The 20,676-nt window shown below is 47.6% G+C and overlaps 1 protein-coding gene across 4 annotated transcripts in view; it reads left to right on the plus strand.

The window, feature by feature from the left end:
• The first annotated feature begins 202 nt into the window (after positions 1-202).
• Positions 203-20,676, plus strand: part of GNB5 (G protein subunit beta 5) — a 43,816-nt gene continuing 23,342 nt past the window's right edge. For 3 of the 4 annotated variants that reach the window (XM_057544246.1, XM_057544247.1, XM_057544248.1), the window contains exons 1-4: positions 203-437; positions 13,670-13,806; positions 17,270-17,311; positions 19,338-19,414. In XM_057544246.1, the coding sequence (XP_057400229.1) occupies positions 326-437; positions 13,670-13,806; positions 17,270-17,311; positions 19,338-19,414 (368 nt within the window). In that variant the 5' untranslated portion in view covers positions 203-325. Of the gene's footprint in view, positions 438-883; positions 930-13,669; positions 13,807-17,269; positions 17,312-19,337; positions 19,415-20,676 lie in introns of those variants that run through there. The other variant, XM_007194887.2, reaches the window with a different exon arrangement.

A 20,676-nucleotide genomic window follows, 5' to 3' on the forward strand; every position in this document is an offset into this window, starting at 1 on the left:
AACCTCGGTTTTCCCACCCGCAAAATGGGCACGACACTCCCTGCGTCCCCGGGTGGTGTGCGCTGCAGCGCTAACTCAGGCCTCGCCTGGGGCACTGCGCAAGGGCTCTGCGCCCGCGGACACATCCGGGGGAGGGGGGAGGGGGGAGGGGATCGGCCGCAGGAGCCCGGCTCTCAGCAGCCGGCGTCAGCGCCGGGGGGCGGGGCGCGCTCGGGGAGACGGCTGGAGCTGCGCCGGTGGCGGCTCGGCGCAAGCTCTCCGGCCCGGCCTCCGCCGCCCGCTGACTCGCATCCCCGCTTCCCTCCCGCCGCGTCCCCGCTCGAAGATGGCAACCGACGGGCTGCACGAGAACGAGACGCTGGCGTCGCTCAAGAGCGAGGCCGAGAGCCTCAAGGGCAAACTGGAGGAGGAGCGGGCCAAGCTGCACGACGTGGAGCGTGAGTGCGGGCCGGGGGCTGCGCGCCGGGAGGCGGGCCGGGGAAAGGAGACCGGCTCCGTCTCCCGGGGGGATAGGGGGAGAGGATGGAGGGGGCGGCCCGGGCCCGGAGCCAGGCCCGCGCCACCGCCCTGGATGAGGGCCCCGGTGCCCGGGCGCCACATGAGACGCGGGTAGCGACCCAAGCCCCCGGACGCGCGGGTGGGGGACCCGAGCCGGACGCTCGCGGGCTCCCGGCACCTCGCAGAGCCCCTGCCGGCTAGTGGAAGCCAGCCCACCTCTGGGCGGGGGCAGCCCCTGGCCGCTGTCCTCCTGACGTTGGATCGTGGGACCAGTTACCGTCATCACCTGCCTTCCTGGAAGATGCAAGCTGATCTCATTCTCGCCCTTCCCCAGCGGAGCGGGGTGGGCGGGGCGGGGGGTTGGTTGTCAGTGGAGGCAAGCGCAGCGAGCTCTTGTGGACGCGGCCTAGGGTAAACTCCTGGTTTTTTTGGTAAGCATTTTACTTTCTCCATCACTGTTGTCTTTTCTCAGTTTTGCTTTTGCAAGGAACCAGACTCTGATATAAAAGCTCACTTTTCCAGTCCGAGAGTGGAGAGCCAGATGGGGGAAGGGAAGCAGAGGAGCTTACCAAATCCAAACATTTAGTTCCTTTAAGGCTGTTTAAGAAGCTTTTGGATGCATGAGGTGCGGTTAGCATAAAACAGCAGTAGCAATCTTAAATGAACTTACATTATTGACCACGACCATAATTCAGAACCGGTTTGTGACTTTTATGAGTGAACATTTAAATAGCCAGGTTACATGACTCTTAGTGGGATCAGCTTCCCTTTACTCTGTGGGATGCTTTGTCCTCAGTAGTGCTTGGGCTCAGGCCAGGCTTGGGGAAGTGGCTTCATCTGCTTCCTTTTCAGCCCTGAGGGTGGCAGCTCCCCTTTGCTGAACAGGGCCTCCGCATGCATGGTGTTCTCAGGCACACCTATACATTGTGCTCCTACCATTTTGGTACCACCCCTCTATGTTCAGTTTGGAAAAGAAAGATGGGGTTTATGCTAGGTCCTTTAGCACCTGATTCCTTTCTTTGAAAAATCACTTGATAGAAGCAGGTGACCTGAATTTCAAATGTGCTGTGCTTTTTGTAGGGGCCTCCTTTAAATAGGAGGCAGGCTAAGCCCCTGTATCATTTAGAAATGTATTCAGCTACAATTAGCTATAAACCCCAAATAAAGTAATTAAGCAAATTGGGAGTTATTTTTCTCAACAAGAACAAGGGTAGGCGATTGTCAGCTTTGGTTCAGCTGCCTGGTGTGCTATCAGGAGCCCATGCTTCTTTTTTCTCCACTACCTCAGAGCACTGGCGTTTGCCCCATGATTATAACTGCCACAGCACCCAGCATCACCTCCGTATCCAGGGCTGGAAGAAGGGGGAATGTGGGCACCAGCTTCTGTTTCTCCTTCTTTTCAGGAAGGCAAAAGTTTTTTCAAAAACCTCCTTTCTCCCCAACAGATTTCTGTTTGCACTTCATTGGCCAGAACTAGGTCACATGGCTACAGCAAGGGAGGCTGAGAAAGGGAGAAGTGAGCTGGGTACGCTGCCATCCCCGAACAAAGTTGGGTTCTGTTATCAGAGAAGTAGGGAATGGATAATGGGTCTGCCCCATTTCCCTTTGCAAATTCCTGCACTCTGCAGATGATGGTGACAATGCTGCAAGCATGGTGTTAGTGCCTCTGAGGTAGGTCGTCTGATTTCTCCATTTTACAGATGAGGAAACTGAGGCACAGAGAGGTGAAAGGACTTGCTGAAAGATCCCAGCTAGTAAGTAGTGGACCCAGGATTCCAGCCCAGCCAGTCAGAGCCCCAGCCCAGCCTCACTTCAGCTTTTTTGCCGAACGTCTTAGTGCTCAGTGCAGAGGGCATTCTCCAGAAACGCTCTGGAGAGTAAAGGCTGCCCACTGGGATACTTTTCAGCCTTTTCTGTGAATCTGGTAAATTGCCTAAGGCAGAGAGATGGTCAAGATGCAGCTTTTCAACAGGGAACCTCTGTCCTGCCAAGAATGCAGTGCTCTCAGAGGTCGGGGCCAAATTTTGGACCCACAGTGGAAGGATTTATCCCCACCTGCATATGTTAGAATTTTTGAGTAGAAAAGACCAGAAGCCATGCGGTCAGGGTCCCCTTTAGTCCCTCTGTATCTTCCGGACCACTTCTCTTCCACTCTCATGTCAAACCCTTGTTCCTTTGAGGCTCCGAGCATTCAACTGATCTCCCTCTCCATGCTGCTGTCTCCTGAGGCCCCAGCCAGGCTCCCTCCTTTTTTGAGGACTATGGCACATGGCTCAAGCCTTCCTCTTGACCCTAAGCCCTGTCCTATCCCTGGTGTCTTCAGGATCCACAAGGGTGACCCTCGTAAGACACTGGCCCCTCACTCCATCACAGCCCCCCGGGATCTTGTAAGCACTCAGCACTGCTCCTCCTCTTGTGACCGCAGTCTCTCCCACAGAGATCTCCATGATCCCTGGGCTCTTCTCTCTTCCAGTCTCTCAGCCTCTTCCTGAGCATGTGCGTTTTTGCATTTTGGTGATGTGAAATCATAGGTTGCCCTGTAGCCCCTACCCTGGTCAGGGAAAGGTCTTTAGGCCATAGCCAAGGTGACCAAGTCATCCTGGTGCACCTGGGACTCTTGGTTTTTAAATGCAAGAAAGGAAAGCCTTGCATACTGGGAAGCCCTTCAGTCCTGGGCAAACCAGGACAGTTGTTCAGCCTTCTGTTAGCTCTGACTTGCCCAAATTCTTGCCATAAAAAGCTCAACACAACAAAACTACAGAGCATAAACTTGGAGGAAAGAGAACTTAACCGAACTTCAGACTCTTCAGTTCTTCAGCTCCCATCCCTTTGACCCTCAAACCAGCATCCATTTTGTTGGGCCTTCATTCCCAAGTCAGACCCTGGGCCAACTTTAACTACAGGAAGTGGCCTTTATGGGCGGCCTAAGGGGAAGCCAGCCTACATCAAACTCCACAGCCCCAGGCCTCGGGCCGCTGCCCTGCCTTTCCCCTCACTCCTCCAGCATTTCCTGCTTCTCTGCACGTGTTTTCCGTCATCGCCTTCTGCTTACCTTCTCCCATGGGTAGGTGCTCGCTCGTTTGATTCTCAGGCATTTTAGAACCGTGAGGTGGCAGCTTGTGTTAGTTTCCTATTGCTCTTGTACAAATCTCCATAAACATAGTGGCTTAAAACAACATACATTTATTCTCTTACAATTCTGGAGATGAGAAATCTGAAATGGGTTGGAAGGGCTGCATTCCTTCTGAGGCTTTGTGGGAGAGTCCATTCCTTGCCGTTCCCAGCTTCTAGAGGTTGCCTGCATGCCTTGGCTTGTGACCCCACCTCACTCCAACCTCGTTTCTGTCATCACATCTCGTTCTTTGACTTTGATCCCCCTGCCTCCCTCTTATAAGGACCCTTGTAATTACTTACATTGGGCCCGCCTGTATAATTCAGAATACTCTTCCCATCTCTAGATCCCTAACTTCATCACATCTTCAAAGCACCTTTTGTCACATAAGGTAACATATTCACAGGTTCTGAGAATTAGGATGTGGACATCTTTGGGGGGGGCCTATCACACAGCTCTTGAAACTAGAAAGGTCACCTGCTTCAGCCTCAGTTTTCGGGCACAAAAAGTTTTCTTCCCCTCCCAACAACCCTCTCCCCTTTCCTTGGGGATGAAGTAGCAGCAGAGATCCAGGGAAGGGTTAAGGGATTTCCCAGAGGTTATGCAGCTACTCTAAGGGCAAATGGGGAGTACAGCTGTCCTTCTCACCATGCTAGACCGTCTCGCCGAAGGCTGAGATTCACATTAAAATGGAAAAAAAACAGAAACAAAAGGCTAAATCTGTGTGTGTGTGTGTGAAGAGGTGTCAGTATTGAGTAAGAAAAAAAAAGTGCCCAACAGTGTGTATGATATGGTCTCATTAGCTTAAACAAAAGCTGCTTGTATATGCATTAGATTTGTGGCAGGAGACACAGGAAGCTTGTTATCTCTAGAGAGGGGAGTGGGGGGATGTAGAGGTACGTTTTACTTTATACACATGTGTGCATTTATTGCTTTTATAATAAAAAATGAATACTGAAATGGGAGTCAAGATCCAGAGAAAAAGGAGAGAGTTCAGTTTTAAAAAGTTCTTAACTTGAAATTAAAGGGACAAATGATCTGGAAGACAGACTGAAAGCAGACAGTAGGAGGGAGGCCGTGTTCATTTTGGCCAACATACATGGCAGCCTTGTGGGCCTGTGTGGGGATGACTTCATTCCGGTTCCCAGCTCCTTTGGGGAAGATTCTATTATTATCTAGGAGCAGAGCAGCTCAAAAAAGATTTGTGTAATGTCTGTAGGTTAAAACTCCAGACGAAATATGGGAAACCACAGGATTTATCGTCCGATGCTATTCCCTTTTCTGTGTGTTCTAAGTGTAACTTTGTGAAGGGTCTTATTCTCAAAGGCTTTATGGCTAGAGCCTTGGACTATTCTGACTTTACAGTGTAAGGAGAAATTTAGGAAAACCATATTTCTGGATTAGTCTGAAGCAAATATGTTGATCCACTTTTTCCACGTTCTAAGGAAATATGCTACGTGTACTGAGGCTTATAAAAGTGAGTTTCCCAGCAGAGTAATCTGCTTCCAGCTGCTCTTCCATGTGTGGCCTGTGGTGTCAGAAGGAGCAGAAAGCAAACTTGCCTTTCATTTCCTCGCCCCTTCCTCTTGCTAGAAAACTGTCATAATAAGCTAAGGCCGCTGTAGCAGATTCAGAAATACAGGAAAACAAGTCATCCATAACCCCACCACCCCGAGGTAGCCGCTTTTAATATTTTGATGTTTTCATGTTTGTGTGTGTATTTATAAGCTTACTTGGGACTTCATAGCTTACGTTTTCATGTCTGTGTATGTATTTATAAGCATACTTGGGATTGTAGTAGGTATAGTTTGAGTTTAGTTTGTTGTTTGTATGAGCCTAGTTTTAATTTAACCCAATGGATTGAATAGCTCCTCATGTCATTTTACAGTTCTTTTTAATGTCAGTATTTAAAAATTATGATTTGGAACCATATAGTATTCCATCATAAAGGCTGTACCATAACTTAACCCTTCCAACTTTTAATTCAGGAATTCAGGGTTTTTTGTCTGTGGCTAATTTATGGTTTTGGGGCATTTCAAAAGTCTCTGACAGAGTGAAGTAAGTCAGAAAGAGAAAAACAAATACCGTATGCTGACACATATATATGGAATCTAAAAAAAAAAAAAAAGGTTATGAAGAACCTAGGGGCAAGACGGGAATAAAGATAAAGATGCAGACCTACTAGAGAAAGGACTTGAGGACACGGGGAGGGGGAAGGGTAAGCTGGGACAAAGTGAGAAAGTGGCATGGACATATATACACTACCAAAGGTGAAATAGATAGCTAGTGGGAAGCAGCAGCATAGCACAGGGAGATCAGCTCGGTGCTTTGTGACCACCTAGAGGGGTGGGATAGGGAGGGTAGGAGGGAGGGAGACTCAAGAGGGAAGAGATATGAGGATATATGTATATGTATAACTGATTCACTTTGTTATAAAGCAGAAACTAACACACCATTGTAAAGCGGTTATACTCCAATAAAAACGTTAAAAAAAAGAAATCTCTAACACAGGTGAGGTAATGTGATTATAAATGTTTTCCTTCCATCCAGGTGTGTGAGGGTTTTGTATACATCCCACCCCATTCTACCTTGGGGTAGAATCAGACAGAATGAGTTTTTAAAAATTAGCTTTGGATACGTTTTCTTCCTTGATTCCTTTGATCTTCTATCAAATTGTGGCCATCACAAGACTGTATGTTGGTGCAAAATTCAGTAAGTTATTCAAGATCATTTTTAAAATAGTTCTGTTTTCGTATTTAAGACCTCTCATATGTCTTTGAACTTGTGTTCTGTATTTACAATCAATTTCCCAGTGTTCATTTTCTGGGAGATTTTTAGAGCGTGTTCACGCTGGGGTCATTTTTTCACGGCCTTATGGAGCACCAGGAATGACGCTGCTGCATAATTTCACTTCATGAAGTTACATGGCTTGAATTCTTATGTATTGACCTCCACGTTGTACATTTCACTTTAGGTTCCTGTGTGCACTGATTAGAAAATAAACAGCAAAACTATTCCCTGGAAGTTGAGAGGAAGCCACATCTTGATGAAAAGTTCATCTTTGTCTGAAGCCAGAATGACAGATCATTTCCAAGGCCCCATAGATAAACTCTTCACACCCTCGTTTCACAGAGGAGGGCACAGCCTCAGAGGACACATTTGTTTACCTCTAATGTATAAGTATGCCCTCCCCTCAGGCCTCATTTTCCTTTCCCAGAAGCGACAGGGCTGGCGCCCCACGTCGGCCTGCACGCTTGCTGTTTGGACCTTGGGAGCCCCTGGGCCGGAGGCGTGCAGAGCAGAAGCGCCTCTGAGCCCAGCACCTCCCTCGACTGTTCACCAGCCTGGCTTTGCTCTGTCTAGTTTCTAGATTGGGCTTCTAGTAGGATTTTATCTATGAGAGAAAGTGGAAGAAGGCAGGGGGAGGGGGCCTTGTGCAACTCAAATAGAAGTTTGAAAACAACTGCTCCACATGACTGCCCGACCCCAGGGCCCGGGCAGGGAGGGTTCAGCCCTGCATACAGGATGCCCTGCACACAGGGCACCCCGCACAGGGTGCCTGGGGATGATGCTGGGCACTGCTTGTCGAGTTGCTAAGGTCTCTTCTGGCTCTAACTTGGCACCCCTCTCCCTGCCAGGTGGTGGCTGAGCCAGGTGAGGGCGGGTTTCTTGACTCGTGGTCTAAATGACCCATTGCTCTGCCTACATCAGGAAGTGGGAGGGATCCAAGGTTGGGGTGTCTTCTGGACCAGGAAGCCTTTGTCACTGCCTCACCTAGTCCTTGATTTTCTAAAGAATCGCAGCCACCGGCCCAGAGTTTACCCCACGATGGGAGGTATTTATCTGTTCTTAGAGGCCCAAGTGTGTGTGTGCATAAGGTCCTTAGCCTCCCTGAGCCTGTTTTCCTTTTCGGTAGAAATGGAGATAAAGCCTGTGACCTCAGGCCATGTGTAAAGCTCTCAGCCCAGCACCTGTCACGCGGGAGACACACAGTAAATGATGGATAATGGCGATGGGTATTGAAAGCCTTCAAAAATGTGCTTTCCATTTAACTCAGCAACGCCACAAATTGGAATTTATCTAGGGAGGTAATGCAATGCAAGGGTATCACCGTGGCCCTGGAGCAAAGTAAGTGTCCACTGGTTGGGAATATTTAGTTAATGGTATATTCATAAGTGGAATGTTCTGCCGTCATTAAAAATGACAGATAATTACATTTGACATTTCATGGCCCCTCCATTTCAGAAGCCCTCTTTCCTCCAGGTCATGTTGTTTCCAGTGTTTTGGTCCTCAGCCCCTAGTACCCACCTGTACATTTGTGTGTGTGTGTGTGTGTGTGTGTGTGTGTGTGTGTGTGTTTATTTATTTTTTAATTTTTATTTATTTATTTATTTATGGCTGCATTGGGTCTTCGTTTCTGTGCGAGGGCCCTCTTCCACCGCGGCAAGTGGGGGCCACTCCTCATCGCGGTGTGCAGGCCTCTCACCATCGTGGCCTCTCCTCTTGTGGAGCACAGGCTCCAGACGCGCAGGCTTAGTAATTGTGGCTCACGGGCCTAGTTGCTCCGCAGCATGTGGGATCCTCCCAGACCAGGGCTCAAACCCGTGTCCCCTGCATTGGCAGGCAGATTCTCAACCACTGCGCCACCAGGGAAGCCCCCCACCTGTACATTTTTGATTCCTGGCCAGCCAAGTATCGTTAAGCAGTTTAATTTGCTTTCCCTGTTAAACCACAGCACACCCCATGGATTAGGTCATGTCTTCCATTTTACTGAATAACGAACAGAAGTAAATGGTAAGAAACTAATTTCCTGCCTCCCCCTTCCCTACCCCAACTCCTATGCATCCTTCAAAACCAGGTTCCTGTGACGTCTCCTCCGACGGCTGCACCTGCAGCAGAGTCAGCCATGTTGCCCTCGGCTCCCCAACTCCTCTGTTATCTACCTTCTCACTACACTGCGGTGGTTACCTGTGTGCTGGCCTGTCCGTGCCCTGCAGACGGCGAGCCCAGTGAGAGCAGGAACTGTCTTCTTCTTTTCTGTACCCAAGCATTTGGCACATAGGAGGGAAACATCATTCAGGCAGTAGACAGTTACTAGCCTATACTTCCAGCTCTATCCCTCTTCTTGAGTTCCAGCCATGGCTTTCAGTTTCCAGCAACTACCCTACCTGCACATCATTCATAAGAAAGAGCGCTTACCATCTTAATTCCCAACCAGCTCCTTTATTTCTTTTTTTAAAAAATTTTATTGGAGTATAGTTGATGTACAATGTTGTGTTACTTTCAGGTGTACAGCAAAATGATTCAGTTATACATATACATATATTCGTTCTTTTTCAGATTCTTTTCTCATATAGGTTATCACAGAATATTGAGTAGAGTTCCCTGTGATATACAGTAGGTCCTTTTTGGTTATCTATCTTATATATAGTAGTGTGTGTGTATGTTACCCCAAGCTCCTGATTTATCCCTCCCCACCACGTTTCCCCTTTGGTAACCATAAGTTTGTTTTCAATATCTGTAAGTCTGTTTCTGTTTTGTAAATAGGTTCATTTGTATCATTTTTTAAAATTAGATTCCACATATGAGTGATAGCATATGATATCTGCCTTTTTCTGACTTACTTCACTTAGTATGATAATCTCTAGGTCCATGCATGTTGCTGCAAATGGCATTATTTCATTCTTTTTTGGGCTGAGTAGTATTCTATTGTATATATGTACCACATCTTCTTTATCCATTCCTCTGTCAGTGGACATTTAGGCTGTTTCCATGTCTTGGCTACTGTAAATAGTGCTGCAGTGAACATTGGGGTGCACATATCTTTTTGAATTATGGCTTTCTCCCCAACCAGCTCCTTTCTGAATTGTCCGTTGGGGCTTGAGGCATCGCTGTGTTCTCAACCACAGACTCTGGAATCCTCCCCTTATCTGCCGCATTTCCCCGCCCCGCCCTCCCGTCCAAGAAGCTGCCTTTCTGAACCTTCTCAGAGCTGTGCCACCTCCACCTTTAGTGGGTATAACTCACCTGGGGAGCAGGTGGGAATGCAGCATCCTGGCTCCATCCCGTGGATTCGGACTCCTTGGATCAGGAAACAAGTGAGGCTCCCACTGCCAGTGCTAGCAAGTTTGCGCTGATAAATTTAGGAGTTGGTTGGCAGCTGAAGCAGAGATGATGGGTTAGGGGTAGAGAGAGGTACAGAAAAAGAAGGGAAAGGGGCTGAAAAGTTAGGTTAGCCCACCAAAACCTACTGCCTAGGATTGCTGCAGTTGACTGAAATTTAGTAATCACTGAGCATTCCCTTTATCCTTTCAATAAATATTTACTGGGTACCCACTGTATGCCAAGCTGGAGAGCAATAGCTAAAATTCATTGAGTGCTCCCTTTGTGTCAGGCTGGGATAGTTGTCCCAACAACCCCATGAGGGAAGCGAGGGGGCAGGAAGGTGAGCCGAGGCTCACGGTTGCACAGCTGGTGTGCGGCTGCCCAAGACTGTGACCCGGAGGCCGGGCTCCTGACCACTCTGTTGCAGTGAATGCTCCAAGGAGCTCCAACAAGACAGCACCCCATCCTCCTGCCACTTACCTTCTAGTGGAATTTCTTAACAGGCTATCATTCTATTCTAGTAAGTTATTATTATAGAAACCAACTAGCCGTGCTCATCATTTCTTTTTTTTTTTTTCATACAATGGGAAGCCACTGTATGATTTTTATTTTATTTATTTATTTATTTATTTATTTATTTATGGCTGTGTTGGGTCTTCGTTTCTGTACGAGGGCTTTCTCTAGTTGTGGCAAGTGGGGGCCACTCTTCATCGTGGTGCGCGGGCCTCTCACTGTCGCGGCCTCTCTTGTTGCGGAGCACAGGCTTCAGACGCGCAGGCTCAGTAGTTGTGGCTCACGGGCCTAGTTGCTCCGTGGCATGTGGGATCTTCCCAGACCAGGGCTCGAACCCGTGTCCCCTGCATTGGCAGGCAGATTCTCAACCACTGCGCCACCAGGGAAGCCCCCATCATTTCTTTTTTTAAAAAAGAAAAAGTTAAATCCTGAAGGCGTGGTTCATCAGAAGGCAAAGGAGAAACCACATCTGTCCTGAACCAAGCTCCCACAAATGATTTACAAGAGCATATTCCACTCGTTTCCAGTTTTTTGGGTTTTGTTTTTACTTTCTGGTATTTAAAGTTTTTAAAAAGCTCTTTAATTCAGCAGATGTGAGGTTTGGCAGATAGAAACAGGATAGAGTAGGTTGGGAGTGAATCTATATATGGGAAGAGAAAATGCAGTGAGAAAAAATAATTAATAGTTGGGATGTGTTCAAATTCATGCTTTGTAAGGAGGCCCTATTTTGTTTGGTGAGTCATCTTTTTCTTTTTTTTTGGTAAGAGTGACATTAAATGGCTATGATTGTCCTAATGCTGAACTGGGGGAAGTAGCACTAATATTGATATGAAGTTTCAAAGTAAGATACTGACTAGAATATGCTCATAGCTCTGAGCTGGTATAGGCTTGTGTAAAAGGCCCATAAGAAATTAGAAAAATTCAGTCTGTTTTTAAATTGCATTCAATATGTTTTTGTGAAGAATGTTTCCATAAAAGACTAATGTGCTGTTGGTGGCAATAAAGAATGCAGTGTCTTCGCAGAAGCGATGGCATAATAATTGCACATTCGTGTAGCACTTTATAGTTTAGCAAGTACTTTTTACAGCGTGGGTTTTCACAGAGACTTTTAACCTGTTCACTCATTTTTATTTCGTCACAAAGAAATGGGGCAACTAAAAGAAACCAAAACTTCTTGGAGAAATAAATGCCTGCTTCCAGGTCTAGGGCAGGGAGGGAACATGGGCCCGCAAGAAGATGTGCTCCAAGGATGATGGGGACATGTCGGAAGGTCTCGGGAGCCTGCCTGATAGGGCTCCCACCGAGCAAATCAGGGACGAGTTGGGCATCAAAATAAATAGTAGTAAAGGATTATAACTTCTTGAATAAACTGAGAATCCATGAGTCCCTACTAATGTAAATGAATGAATAAATACATTGGGGAAGAAGGAACACTCCTCTTTATATTAGAAAGTCAACTAAAAAATGCAGAAGGAATGATGGAATTAGAAAAGTCACCCCTTACCAACCATCATAACAATTGGTTCAGGCAAGAATCATTAATGGATGTTAAAAGTAGGGTATTCAAGTTTGAGGAGTGTTGTGATGTTTATATACTCTCAGAGTACATCCCCACAAAGTACTTTTTCATGACGAAAGGCAAAATGGTAACTGTACAGTGGAGAACCCTAGCAGACGCCACCTTGACCAAATAGTCCTAGTAAACATTGCTGGTGATGGGACTAGCGGACAGCAGGTGCCTCTTGACGGGACAGGTGTTCGGGGCAGGACCTCAGCGCTAGTCTGTGGTGGTCCTGCCAAACGTGCATTACCCAAAGCTAATCTTGAGGAAGCATCAGACAAGCCCAGTTTGGGGAACAAAGTAACTAGAGATGAAAGAAAGCGACCAGTGACTGCAACACGCGAGCTTAGGTTTTCTTTTGCTCTAAAGATATTGTTGGGACAATAGAGAGCATCTCAATAAGGTCTATAGATTAGACATCGTATTGTTTCAGTGTCAGTTCTCTGACTTTGATAGTTACACTGTGGTTATGCAAGAGAATTCCTTGTTTTTAGGAAATACACACCGACGTGTTTAAAGAGAAGGAAGGGAAGAGGGGAGGGAAGAAGGAAGGAAGGATTTCCTGAGAAGGGGCCCTGTTGTCACAAGGGTTAAAGCACAGAGTCAGCCCCTCAGCCCAGGCGTCAAGTGAGGGAGGTGGGCACTTCCCCCGCCAGCACCAGCAGCTCCCTGGGAAGGCCAGAGCCGGTGCCTTGCCTCCCTCCACCCCTGATGTTCTGTCTGTACCAAGACACCACACCTTTCCTGGGGCTGTCCCCTGGCCTAGAATGCCCCCTCCCCTCCTCCCCACCTGCCCAGAAAAAGGCCCAGCTGAGAGGTTTAGAGGAAGGAGAAGCAGAGGTGGGGTTAGGAGCCCGGCGCAGCCTCTAACCTGAAAGGGAGTAGCGCCGCACAAGGGGACAGAAGCCACATGACCCCCACCTCAGTTTCCTCACCTGCACAATGACGGCATGGACTGAATGGTTTCGGGGGCCCTTTCTGCTCCTTCGCGTGAACTCTCCCTCTGACAGCCTCTTTAAAAGCCCCCCAAAAGCTCTCCCTTGGCCTCAGGAAAGAGGCTGTGGTCCCAGCCGCTGAGAGATTGATTTTTGGAGCGCCTTCCTGATGTATGTACCTTCTGCAGATCATGTGTTCAGACTTGTGGAATGTTGCGTTGATCTCTGCCGGCACTGTGAGTTTTCAGTAAATCCACAGTGTACTGTTTGGAGGGTCAGTCAATTCGCTCTTTCCTGCAGCACGTGGGTCGGGCAATTACCATGTCCCAGACCCGTGCCAGGCATGGGGGGGACCAGTGAGGAAACACAGGGCCTGCTGTTGAGCAGGTGGTGCACGTCCTGGCACCTGATAGGAAAGTTTCTGTAAAGTCACTTGTCCTTGTGACTGGAAAGTAGTAGGTGAAAGAACCAGAAGCCCCCGCTTTGCTCCTGGTCAGTTGTGTGAACTCGTATTAGCCGGTTAACCTCTGTAAGCCTCAGTCTCTTCACCCATTCAAAGGGAGTAGCGATCTCACTGCACTGCCTACCTGCCCGCCTTGCAGAGCTGTGGCCCTTCAGTGGGAGAGTTCTATGTAGAGCTTTGCAAATATGAGGCAGTCCTGTCCTTCATCCCTCAGCGTGCATATATGGAAGTGCTTTGAAAAACAGGGTCATTTTTTATTGAAGTATAGTTGATGCACAGTATTATATAAGTTATAAATGTAGGGTCTTAAACACAGAGAGAATGACGGCGTGTCTCTACCTTCTCCTGAGCTTGAAAGAGAGAGCATCGCGAGGGCAATGGAGTAAAGCGCAGGAGAATGAAGCACCGACGGCTCCCCTGTGCCAGCTAGTGGCTCAGACCTGGTCCTCGGTCCCGGGATTGAGCGTGTCTTGTCCTTGCAGTGCACCAGGTGGCCGAGCGCGTGGAGGCCCTGGGGCAGTTTGTCATGAAGACCAGAAGGACCCTCAAAGGCCATGGGAACAAGGTTCTGTGCATGGACTGGTGCAAGGATAAGAGGAGGATCGTGAGCTCCTCGCAGGTACGTCACACCTGTCGGGTGATGGTGGGCACGTTTCTGATTGTAAGCTGAAGGGAAAGAGCCGTCCTTTTCAAAAGACCCTCTCCGAATGTTATGTCTCTGCCTGTGCGCCAAAGGACACGAGCTACCTCGTTAAGAATTCTCTGGCGTACTTGAAAACTTCACTAATTTGGGTAGATTTGGAATTAGTAATAACAGAAATATTATAAACTCTATTTGACAGACCATTCAAAAATTTTCTTCCTGAGCATATTTCAAGGTCTTATTTGTAAGTGAAACCATTTTTAAATTAGGGTTTTTTTTGCCTCCAAGTTGAAGGCGTAAGTGGTTGAAGTGCCACTGTGGCTTCTTTCAGTTTAAGAGTTTAGCAGTTTTTATGCCTTAAAGAACAAATTTAAACTATGTATTTTGTGAAGTATAATTTTTTCATTCATCTTATACAGTTCACATGGTTTATTTTACATCTTATGTATTAGTTATTAAACTGCTACATAACAAATTACCCCCAAGTTGAACAGCTTACACAGTGACTATTTCGTATCTTACATGGTTTCTGAGAGTGAGGAATCAGGAGCAGCTCAGAAGGATAGTTCTGGCTCAGGGTGTCTCACAAGGTTGCAGTCAAGATGTTGGTCAGGGATGCAGTCATTTGACAGCTTGGCTAAGGCAGAAGCTCACTTCCAGAATGGCTCACTCACATGGCTCTTGGCTGGAGGCCTTAGCTCCTCACCGTGTGGACCTTTCCATCGGGCTGCTCGCGACACGGTAGCTGGCCTCCCCCAGAGCAGGAGAGGGAGACAAAGGCAGAAGCCGTGCTGTCTTTGATGACCTGGCCTCAGAAGTGACATTCCTTCCCTTCTTCTGCATATTCCACTGGTCACACAGACCAACACCGATATAATGAGGGAGGGGCCTGGACAAGGACATGTCTTTCAGGAGGCTAGCTACCACTGCTTAGTGCTTTTTATGTCTATTTTGATGTTACATTCGTTGAACATAAAACCATAAACTGAAGTCATATATTTTTATGGCCAGTTTACACCCCCCCCGCCAACCCCTGCCTCTGCCTTTAGTCCAGCTTTTTCAAAGGAAAATTTGGTTTTTATTTATAACCCTTTTAAGTATCAAAAGTGTACATCTTCTAAATAATCCATGAGTTCTAATATCTCTGTCGGTACTATGTTTGATAGGACAGGTGTTATTAATCTCCTGTATTACCTACAAATGTAGTACATCACATTGCACTTGCTTTTTTTTATGTTCATAAAAAATTTAATGTATCAGTTATGTATTTAACTGGAAAAAAGAAAGAAAAGGTTTTTTACCCCTAGCACCCTGTTACAATCATTATTATCTTAGAGCACCTCTTTCTAGACTTTTTTTCCAAAGGCTCCTTTTTACACAGTGGTTGTTGAGATGTACGTGTTGCCGCCTAGCCTTTTAGACTCTTTTTTTTTTATCCTTAAAAGGATGCCATATGTTGGACTTTCTGTCACTCGTGTACCACTCTTACTAGAGAGGGTGGGAGGGGAGGAGGGATGCTTCAGCACTGCTGACTGACTCCATCCATCCACCTCTACTGCAGAGGGAGTGGGAGAGGTGGGTGGGGGAAGGGAGGGAGGTGGGAAACAGCAGAAGGGCTCTGGAACAGACTTTGAGTGACTCAGAGCAGCCTTTCTCCCTTAAAAGGCAGGAAATCAATCTGCCTGACTGTGTGGGCTGGGGTTTGGGGTGGAGGCACAGTCTCTCCAGGTACGTAGGCCCCTGGTGTAAATGTCTGTGCTCGTGGAGGGACCACATTTAGTTATGAGACTGCTTTTAGCTTCTTGGTTGCCTTTCTCTCTCCAGAGCACACAGTAGGTGGGCGGTGGAGGAAGCCTGTGAACGGAACGCTGACTCGGGTGATACACTGCGTCTCTACCCCCCGCCCCGCCGCAGCCCTCTACTCTGTTATCTAATTCACCCACACAGCATGTATGGGCGTTTAGTCAGAAAAATTAGAAGCACAGATGTGCTCAGGAGTCTTAAAAGGCCCCAAACCGCCGACTTTGCCTTTGATCACGGCCTCTCAGCCCCACGCAGCGTGAATATGGAAATCTTCCATCAGATCAAGTGAAGCAAGCTGCTGTGTCACTTTAGTTACTCAGACCTTGCTGGTGCCCCTAAGTGGCATCCACCTCACTCACCAGATCTGGCTCCAGATGGCTTGAGTGATTAAAAAACAATCAAGCCTGCGTTAGAGGCTGCAGATTCTCCATCCCTGAGGATGTAGGGGGGACCCACGTGCTGAAGGAAGTCGGCTCAGCCATCCTCCTCCACTGCCAGCGGGAGCCTGGGGGCCCAGACAACCCTTACACCACGTGCTGGGTAGATGACTGCGCTGCAGCGACCGGGGCTTACGTGGGTTTACCTCTGATGGGTTTTTGTTGCAAACGGATGGCATCATAGCCCCTCCCCACACCCCCTACTGGGGCTGCAGAGCGATTGCAGTGAAAGTGGCCGTGTTGTCTGTGGCGTCGCCCAGAGCTCACCCTCCACGGGGAGTGCTCTTTGTTTCCGGAACAGCTGCCCACGGGGGTCCCCACCGTCATAGGTACGAGTCCCATGGTGATGTCCGTGAGCACCTGGGGGAGTCAGACTGATGTCAGGCCCACCCAGACCCCCTCCACAGCTTCCACACAGGGAGGTGGGGCGAAGAGTGGGGTGGGGCTCTTACACGGTCCTGCAGGGAATGTGGACTCAAAGGCGAACGGTAGGGAGGATGGGCTGGGGAGGTGGGGTGGGAGGAGGGGGAGGAGAAGGACCATTAGTTACTGTCAGGCATCTGAAGGTAATTTCAGCTTTACCTTTTCCCTGTATAACTTACTGGCGTTTGGGGTACGATGGTGATGACAGTTTACCAACAGTTTGTGCTTCGTTTATAATTGGCATAAAAGAAGTGTCTGAGTGTTGCTTTCTGTCATTGTATCTACACAAGGAATGCAAGGTTGAGAACTGAGGCTTGCATCAGCCTGGAAAGTGCTGTCGCCACCTACTCCCATTTCTTCAAGGATGGGTTGGAGGGTCTTGATTGTCCAGATACTTGCTCTGGCTTTCCACTTGGCACTGCCCAGCTGGACTTGGCTTTCCATGAGGTTCTCAGCAGTTAACGTGTTAGGGCTTGTTGACAATTTTTGAACTGTTTACTCTTTTTTGTTTTTCTTCAAGTGTAGTTGATATACAATACTATATAAGTTACAGGTGTACAATATAGTGACTCAAGTTTTAAAGGTTATGTACTCCATTTATAGTTATTATAAAATATTGGCTATATTCCCTGTGTTGTACAATATATCCTTGTAGCTTATGTTATACATAACAATTTGTACCTCTTCATCCCCTACCCCTATATTGCCCCTCCCCCCCTTCCATCTCCCCAGTGGTGACCTCTAGCTTGTTCAACTGTTTACTCATTTCCCTCCAGGATGGGAAGGTGATCGTGTGGGATTCCTTCACTACTAACAAGGTAAGGCATTGTCCCTGGTGCATTGAGTCACTTCGGAACCCCAGCCCTGTCCTCGTCCTCTCCAAGCACCCCGCTACTGGTCGCCCTGCCCTTCAGGAGCCTATTTGGGGGTGCAAACCCCATGAAAGCCCACCCGTGTTCGGATGGTTCAGCAGCCCACTGTAGCGTTCATTCCTCTCTTGAGCCGAACCCCTCACCCAGAGAAGAGCATGCAGGGCTAACACAGAGGGTGCTGATACGGAAACAGGAAAGGGCATGGCCCCGAAACTTGTCACATTCACGCATGCTACTACTGCATTTAGGATTTTTCTTCTGGCTGATGATAAGAGGTACCCAACCCCCAGTTTCCTCTCCCCTCTCTGTCTTCGACTAGACTCCATAGCACGTGGACTTGAGCAAACAGTGGGTGGGGAGCTGAGACTTCAGTGGGATTAAACTCTCTTCACAGGGATACTGTGGCGTCTCAGCCCCTTGCAAGTCTGGCGTAGGCATGTACTGCTCCAAATGAGACCTAAGTTTAGACTTCTAATGAAACAGAAAGACCAGAATCTATGTGTAGGTGCGCTTGCATGCCTGCATCGTGTTGGCATTTGCAGTAACAAGTACTGTATATTAAATGTGGACTCCAGTGTTTACTTAGAAAGAAAGTCTTCCTTTTCACTGTATAAAAAAGGAACCTATATCTGTCTCAAATTGGACAGCGTCCTTATTCCGCATTATTGAACGTGTTCAGTAAATGTCATAATAGGCAGTTGTTGCACAGCCTGCTCAAGGGGACCCAGAACCATCTTGTAGAGCAGAGTCCGGAATGGTCAGGCCCCTGGGGAATAATAAAAATGACCATGTAACAATTTGCAGAGGGCTTTCCTATACATCACTCTGCCTCTCCAGGACTCCTCCGCATCTTCAGGGGTGCGGGTAGGGGGCTGCTTGTGTCTATGCCTTAGCGTGGCATAGAGCACACGCCGCCTGTTGCCTGGGGAGCCATGGGGTTGCCACTTGTGGTCCCTGGCAGGGCCATGGTTATCACTTGTCAGCAAAGGGGCCAGGATGCCCTGTGCTGAGAGCGGCCACTCGTTCGTGGAAGTAGGTTATCCATGGTGTCTGAAGGGCTACTACTCCGTGAGTGACAAAGAACTTTGACAGGCAGTATCAGGGCCCATGTCTCCCCACAAAAACACAGAGAATCATAACAGGCAAGAAGACCAGCACTTGAATGTACTTTACAAACCATCTGGTCCCATCCTCTCCCTTCCCAGACAGAGAAGGAGAATGAGGTAAGACAATGGCCAGCCTGTGTGAGGCTGCACATCTCGCTGGTGTTAGAACCAGGTCCAGGGCCCATGGCTCCCATGGAAATAGGGCCACAGACTCAGAAGTTTTTGAATCATACCTTAGTTGCTTATATACGTGCAGGAGAATACGGGTGACTCAGACCCCAGCCAGGAGCCGAGGACTTACACCTCCTCTGAATGCTTCCATTTTACAGGTTTCCTTTCCTCCCAGGGCACAACTCTAATCCCCCTTCCCAAGCTCACCCCCATTCCTACCTGCCCAGGAATGGTTTAAGACCCACAGAGGACAGAGGCTCTTGTATACTCACTCACAGGCAAACAAACTTGTAACATACATGTAAAAAGTCATTCAAGAACACGTTTTTAAAATAGAGGGAATCTGAGTAAATAAGGTGACGTATATACGTATGTGAAATGAAACTGAGACAGATCTTTCAAAGAAAATGAGCCCCAATATTCATTCAGAACAACAGGGGGTGTATAACAGTAAGAAAGAAGTAAGACGTTAAGGGTATTCTTTTGCTAGTTGAGATTTTTAACTTTTAGAATGTATGACGTAAAGTTTGGTTGATTATAGAGGATCTGAGTCTCCTCATCAGTCTCAGCCCAAACCACTGACCTTTGAAGCTAGAAAGTAATTTGGTAGACGCGTCAGTGATTTTACTTGGTAAAAACTGACGTTTGTGTAGAAGCGCCCTTGTTCATTGCTTGCGTGGTGTGCTGTGTTGCAGGAGCACGCGGTCACAATGCCCTGCACGTGGGTGATGGCGTGTGCGTATGCCCCCTCGGGGTGTGCCATTGCGTGCGGGTAAGTATGGGTGACACAGCAGCGTTTCACGTGTCCTGTTGGCCATAAAATACTGTTCTGTGACCTCTCTCCTGGAGGTCAGGTTAATATCTTTAGTCTCTACTTCCTTCAGAGGTGAGAGCTCACAGGGTGTGTCCCAAAACCTCCATCACAAATCTCAGTGTTAGACTGTCCAGTGGCCAAAACCCCAGGCAAAGACACTCCCAACAGGCAGGACATTCCAGGGCCTTAGAGATCACCTCCCAGTAGCGAAGGGCAAAGGCCAGACCTTCCATTAAGTAAGGTTAATTCCTCAGTACTCAGTAAGAATGATAAATACTCTACATTTTAAAAAACCCTCGGGTAATATGATTCTAATTGGGCATTAATTCTAGCAAATGCATAGAGTTGGATGGGTTATATAAATTTCTCAATATTTGCTATTGAGATATCAGATGTCTAGCACCAAATTACAAAAAGAATACATTGGGTATATCCTTCTGTGATATATGATGAATATAATAATACAGCACACAGTGTCTTCAACAGTAGTTCAGAAAATGATTCTGTAGGCTATTTCTTATTTTAACCCTCACTACATGAAACCCGGTGGAAGGATTTCCAGGAGGACAGGGGGACAGTCAGGGGTGAGAATAATTTTACAAGGCCCAGGTAGACAGCTTTTTTGGTGACACCCGGTGCAGAGAGGGTACAGAGTGGAGGAATGGCTGGTGCCGTAATCTCGGTCATCTCTGTTTCCCGGGTCCTGGCATGTGGTGGATGGTCAAGGCCTGCACTGGCTGTCTCACAGGCTGACATAAAAACCAAAGTGGGAGAAGTTCAAGGTGTGAATATTTGGGAAAGCACTTGTTAAAATATCAGGAGTCCCATGGATGAGGAGAGAGCAGAAAAACTAAACTGAGAAAGACTGAGTCCTCATCTTAGATAAAAGCACCATCTGCTCTACTCAGACCATGCTGCGATTCGTTTTGAGTTTCCAGTGATAATCTAACATCGTGTTTCCCAGCTATGGCCTTGTGACATCCCTGTAACTCCATTATCACACAGATCCACACCCATGTCGTATTCTCTAAATGTCATTATAGGTGACAACGGGGTGTTTTTCTCTTCATCTGCCTGACTACTGGGTCTATCTCTCAGTTGGTTCCAAACTTGAAAGCTAAAACTCCACCAGTATTTACAGAATTCCCTTCTCAAAAAAATGTGTCAGTTGATTTTATATACATATATGTGTATTTTTTATTTGAAGCCATATCACCAAG

This window comes from Balaenoptera acutorostrata, chromosome 3, assembly GCF_949987535.1.
Source record: "Balaenoptera acutorostrata chromosome 3, mBalAcu1.1, whole genome shotgun sequence".
In the NCBI taxonomy this organism is placed as follows: Eukaryota; Metazoa; Chordata; class Mammalia; order Artiodactyla; family Balaenopteridae; genus Balaenoptera; species Balaenoptera acutorostrata.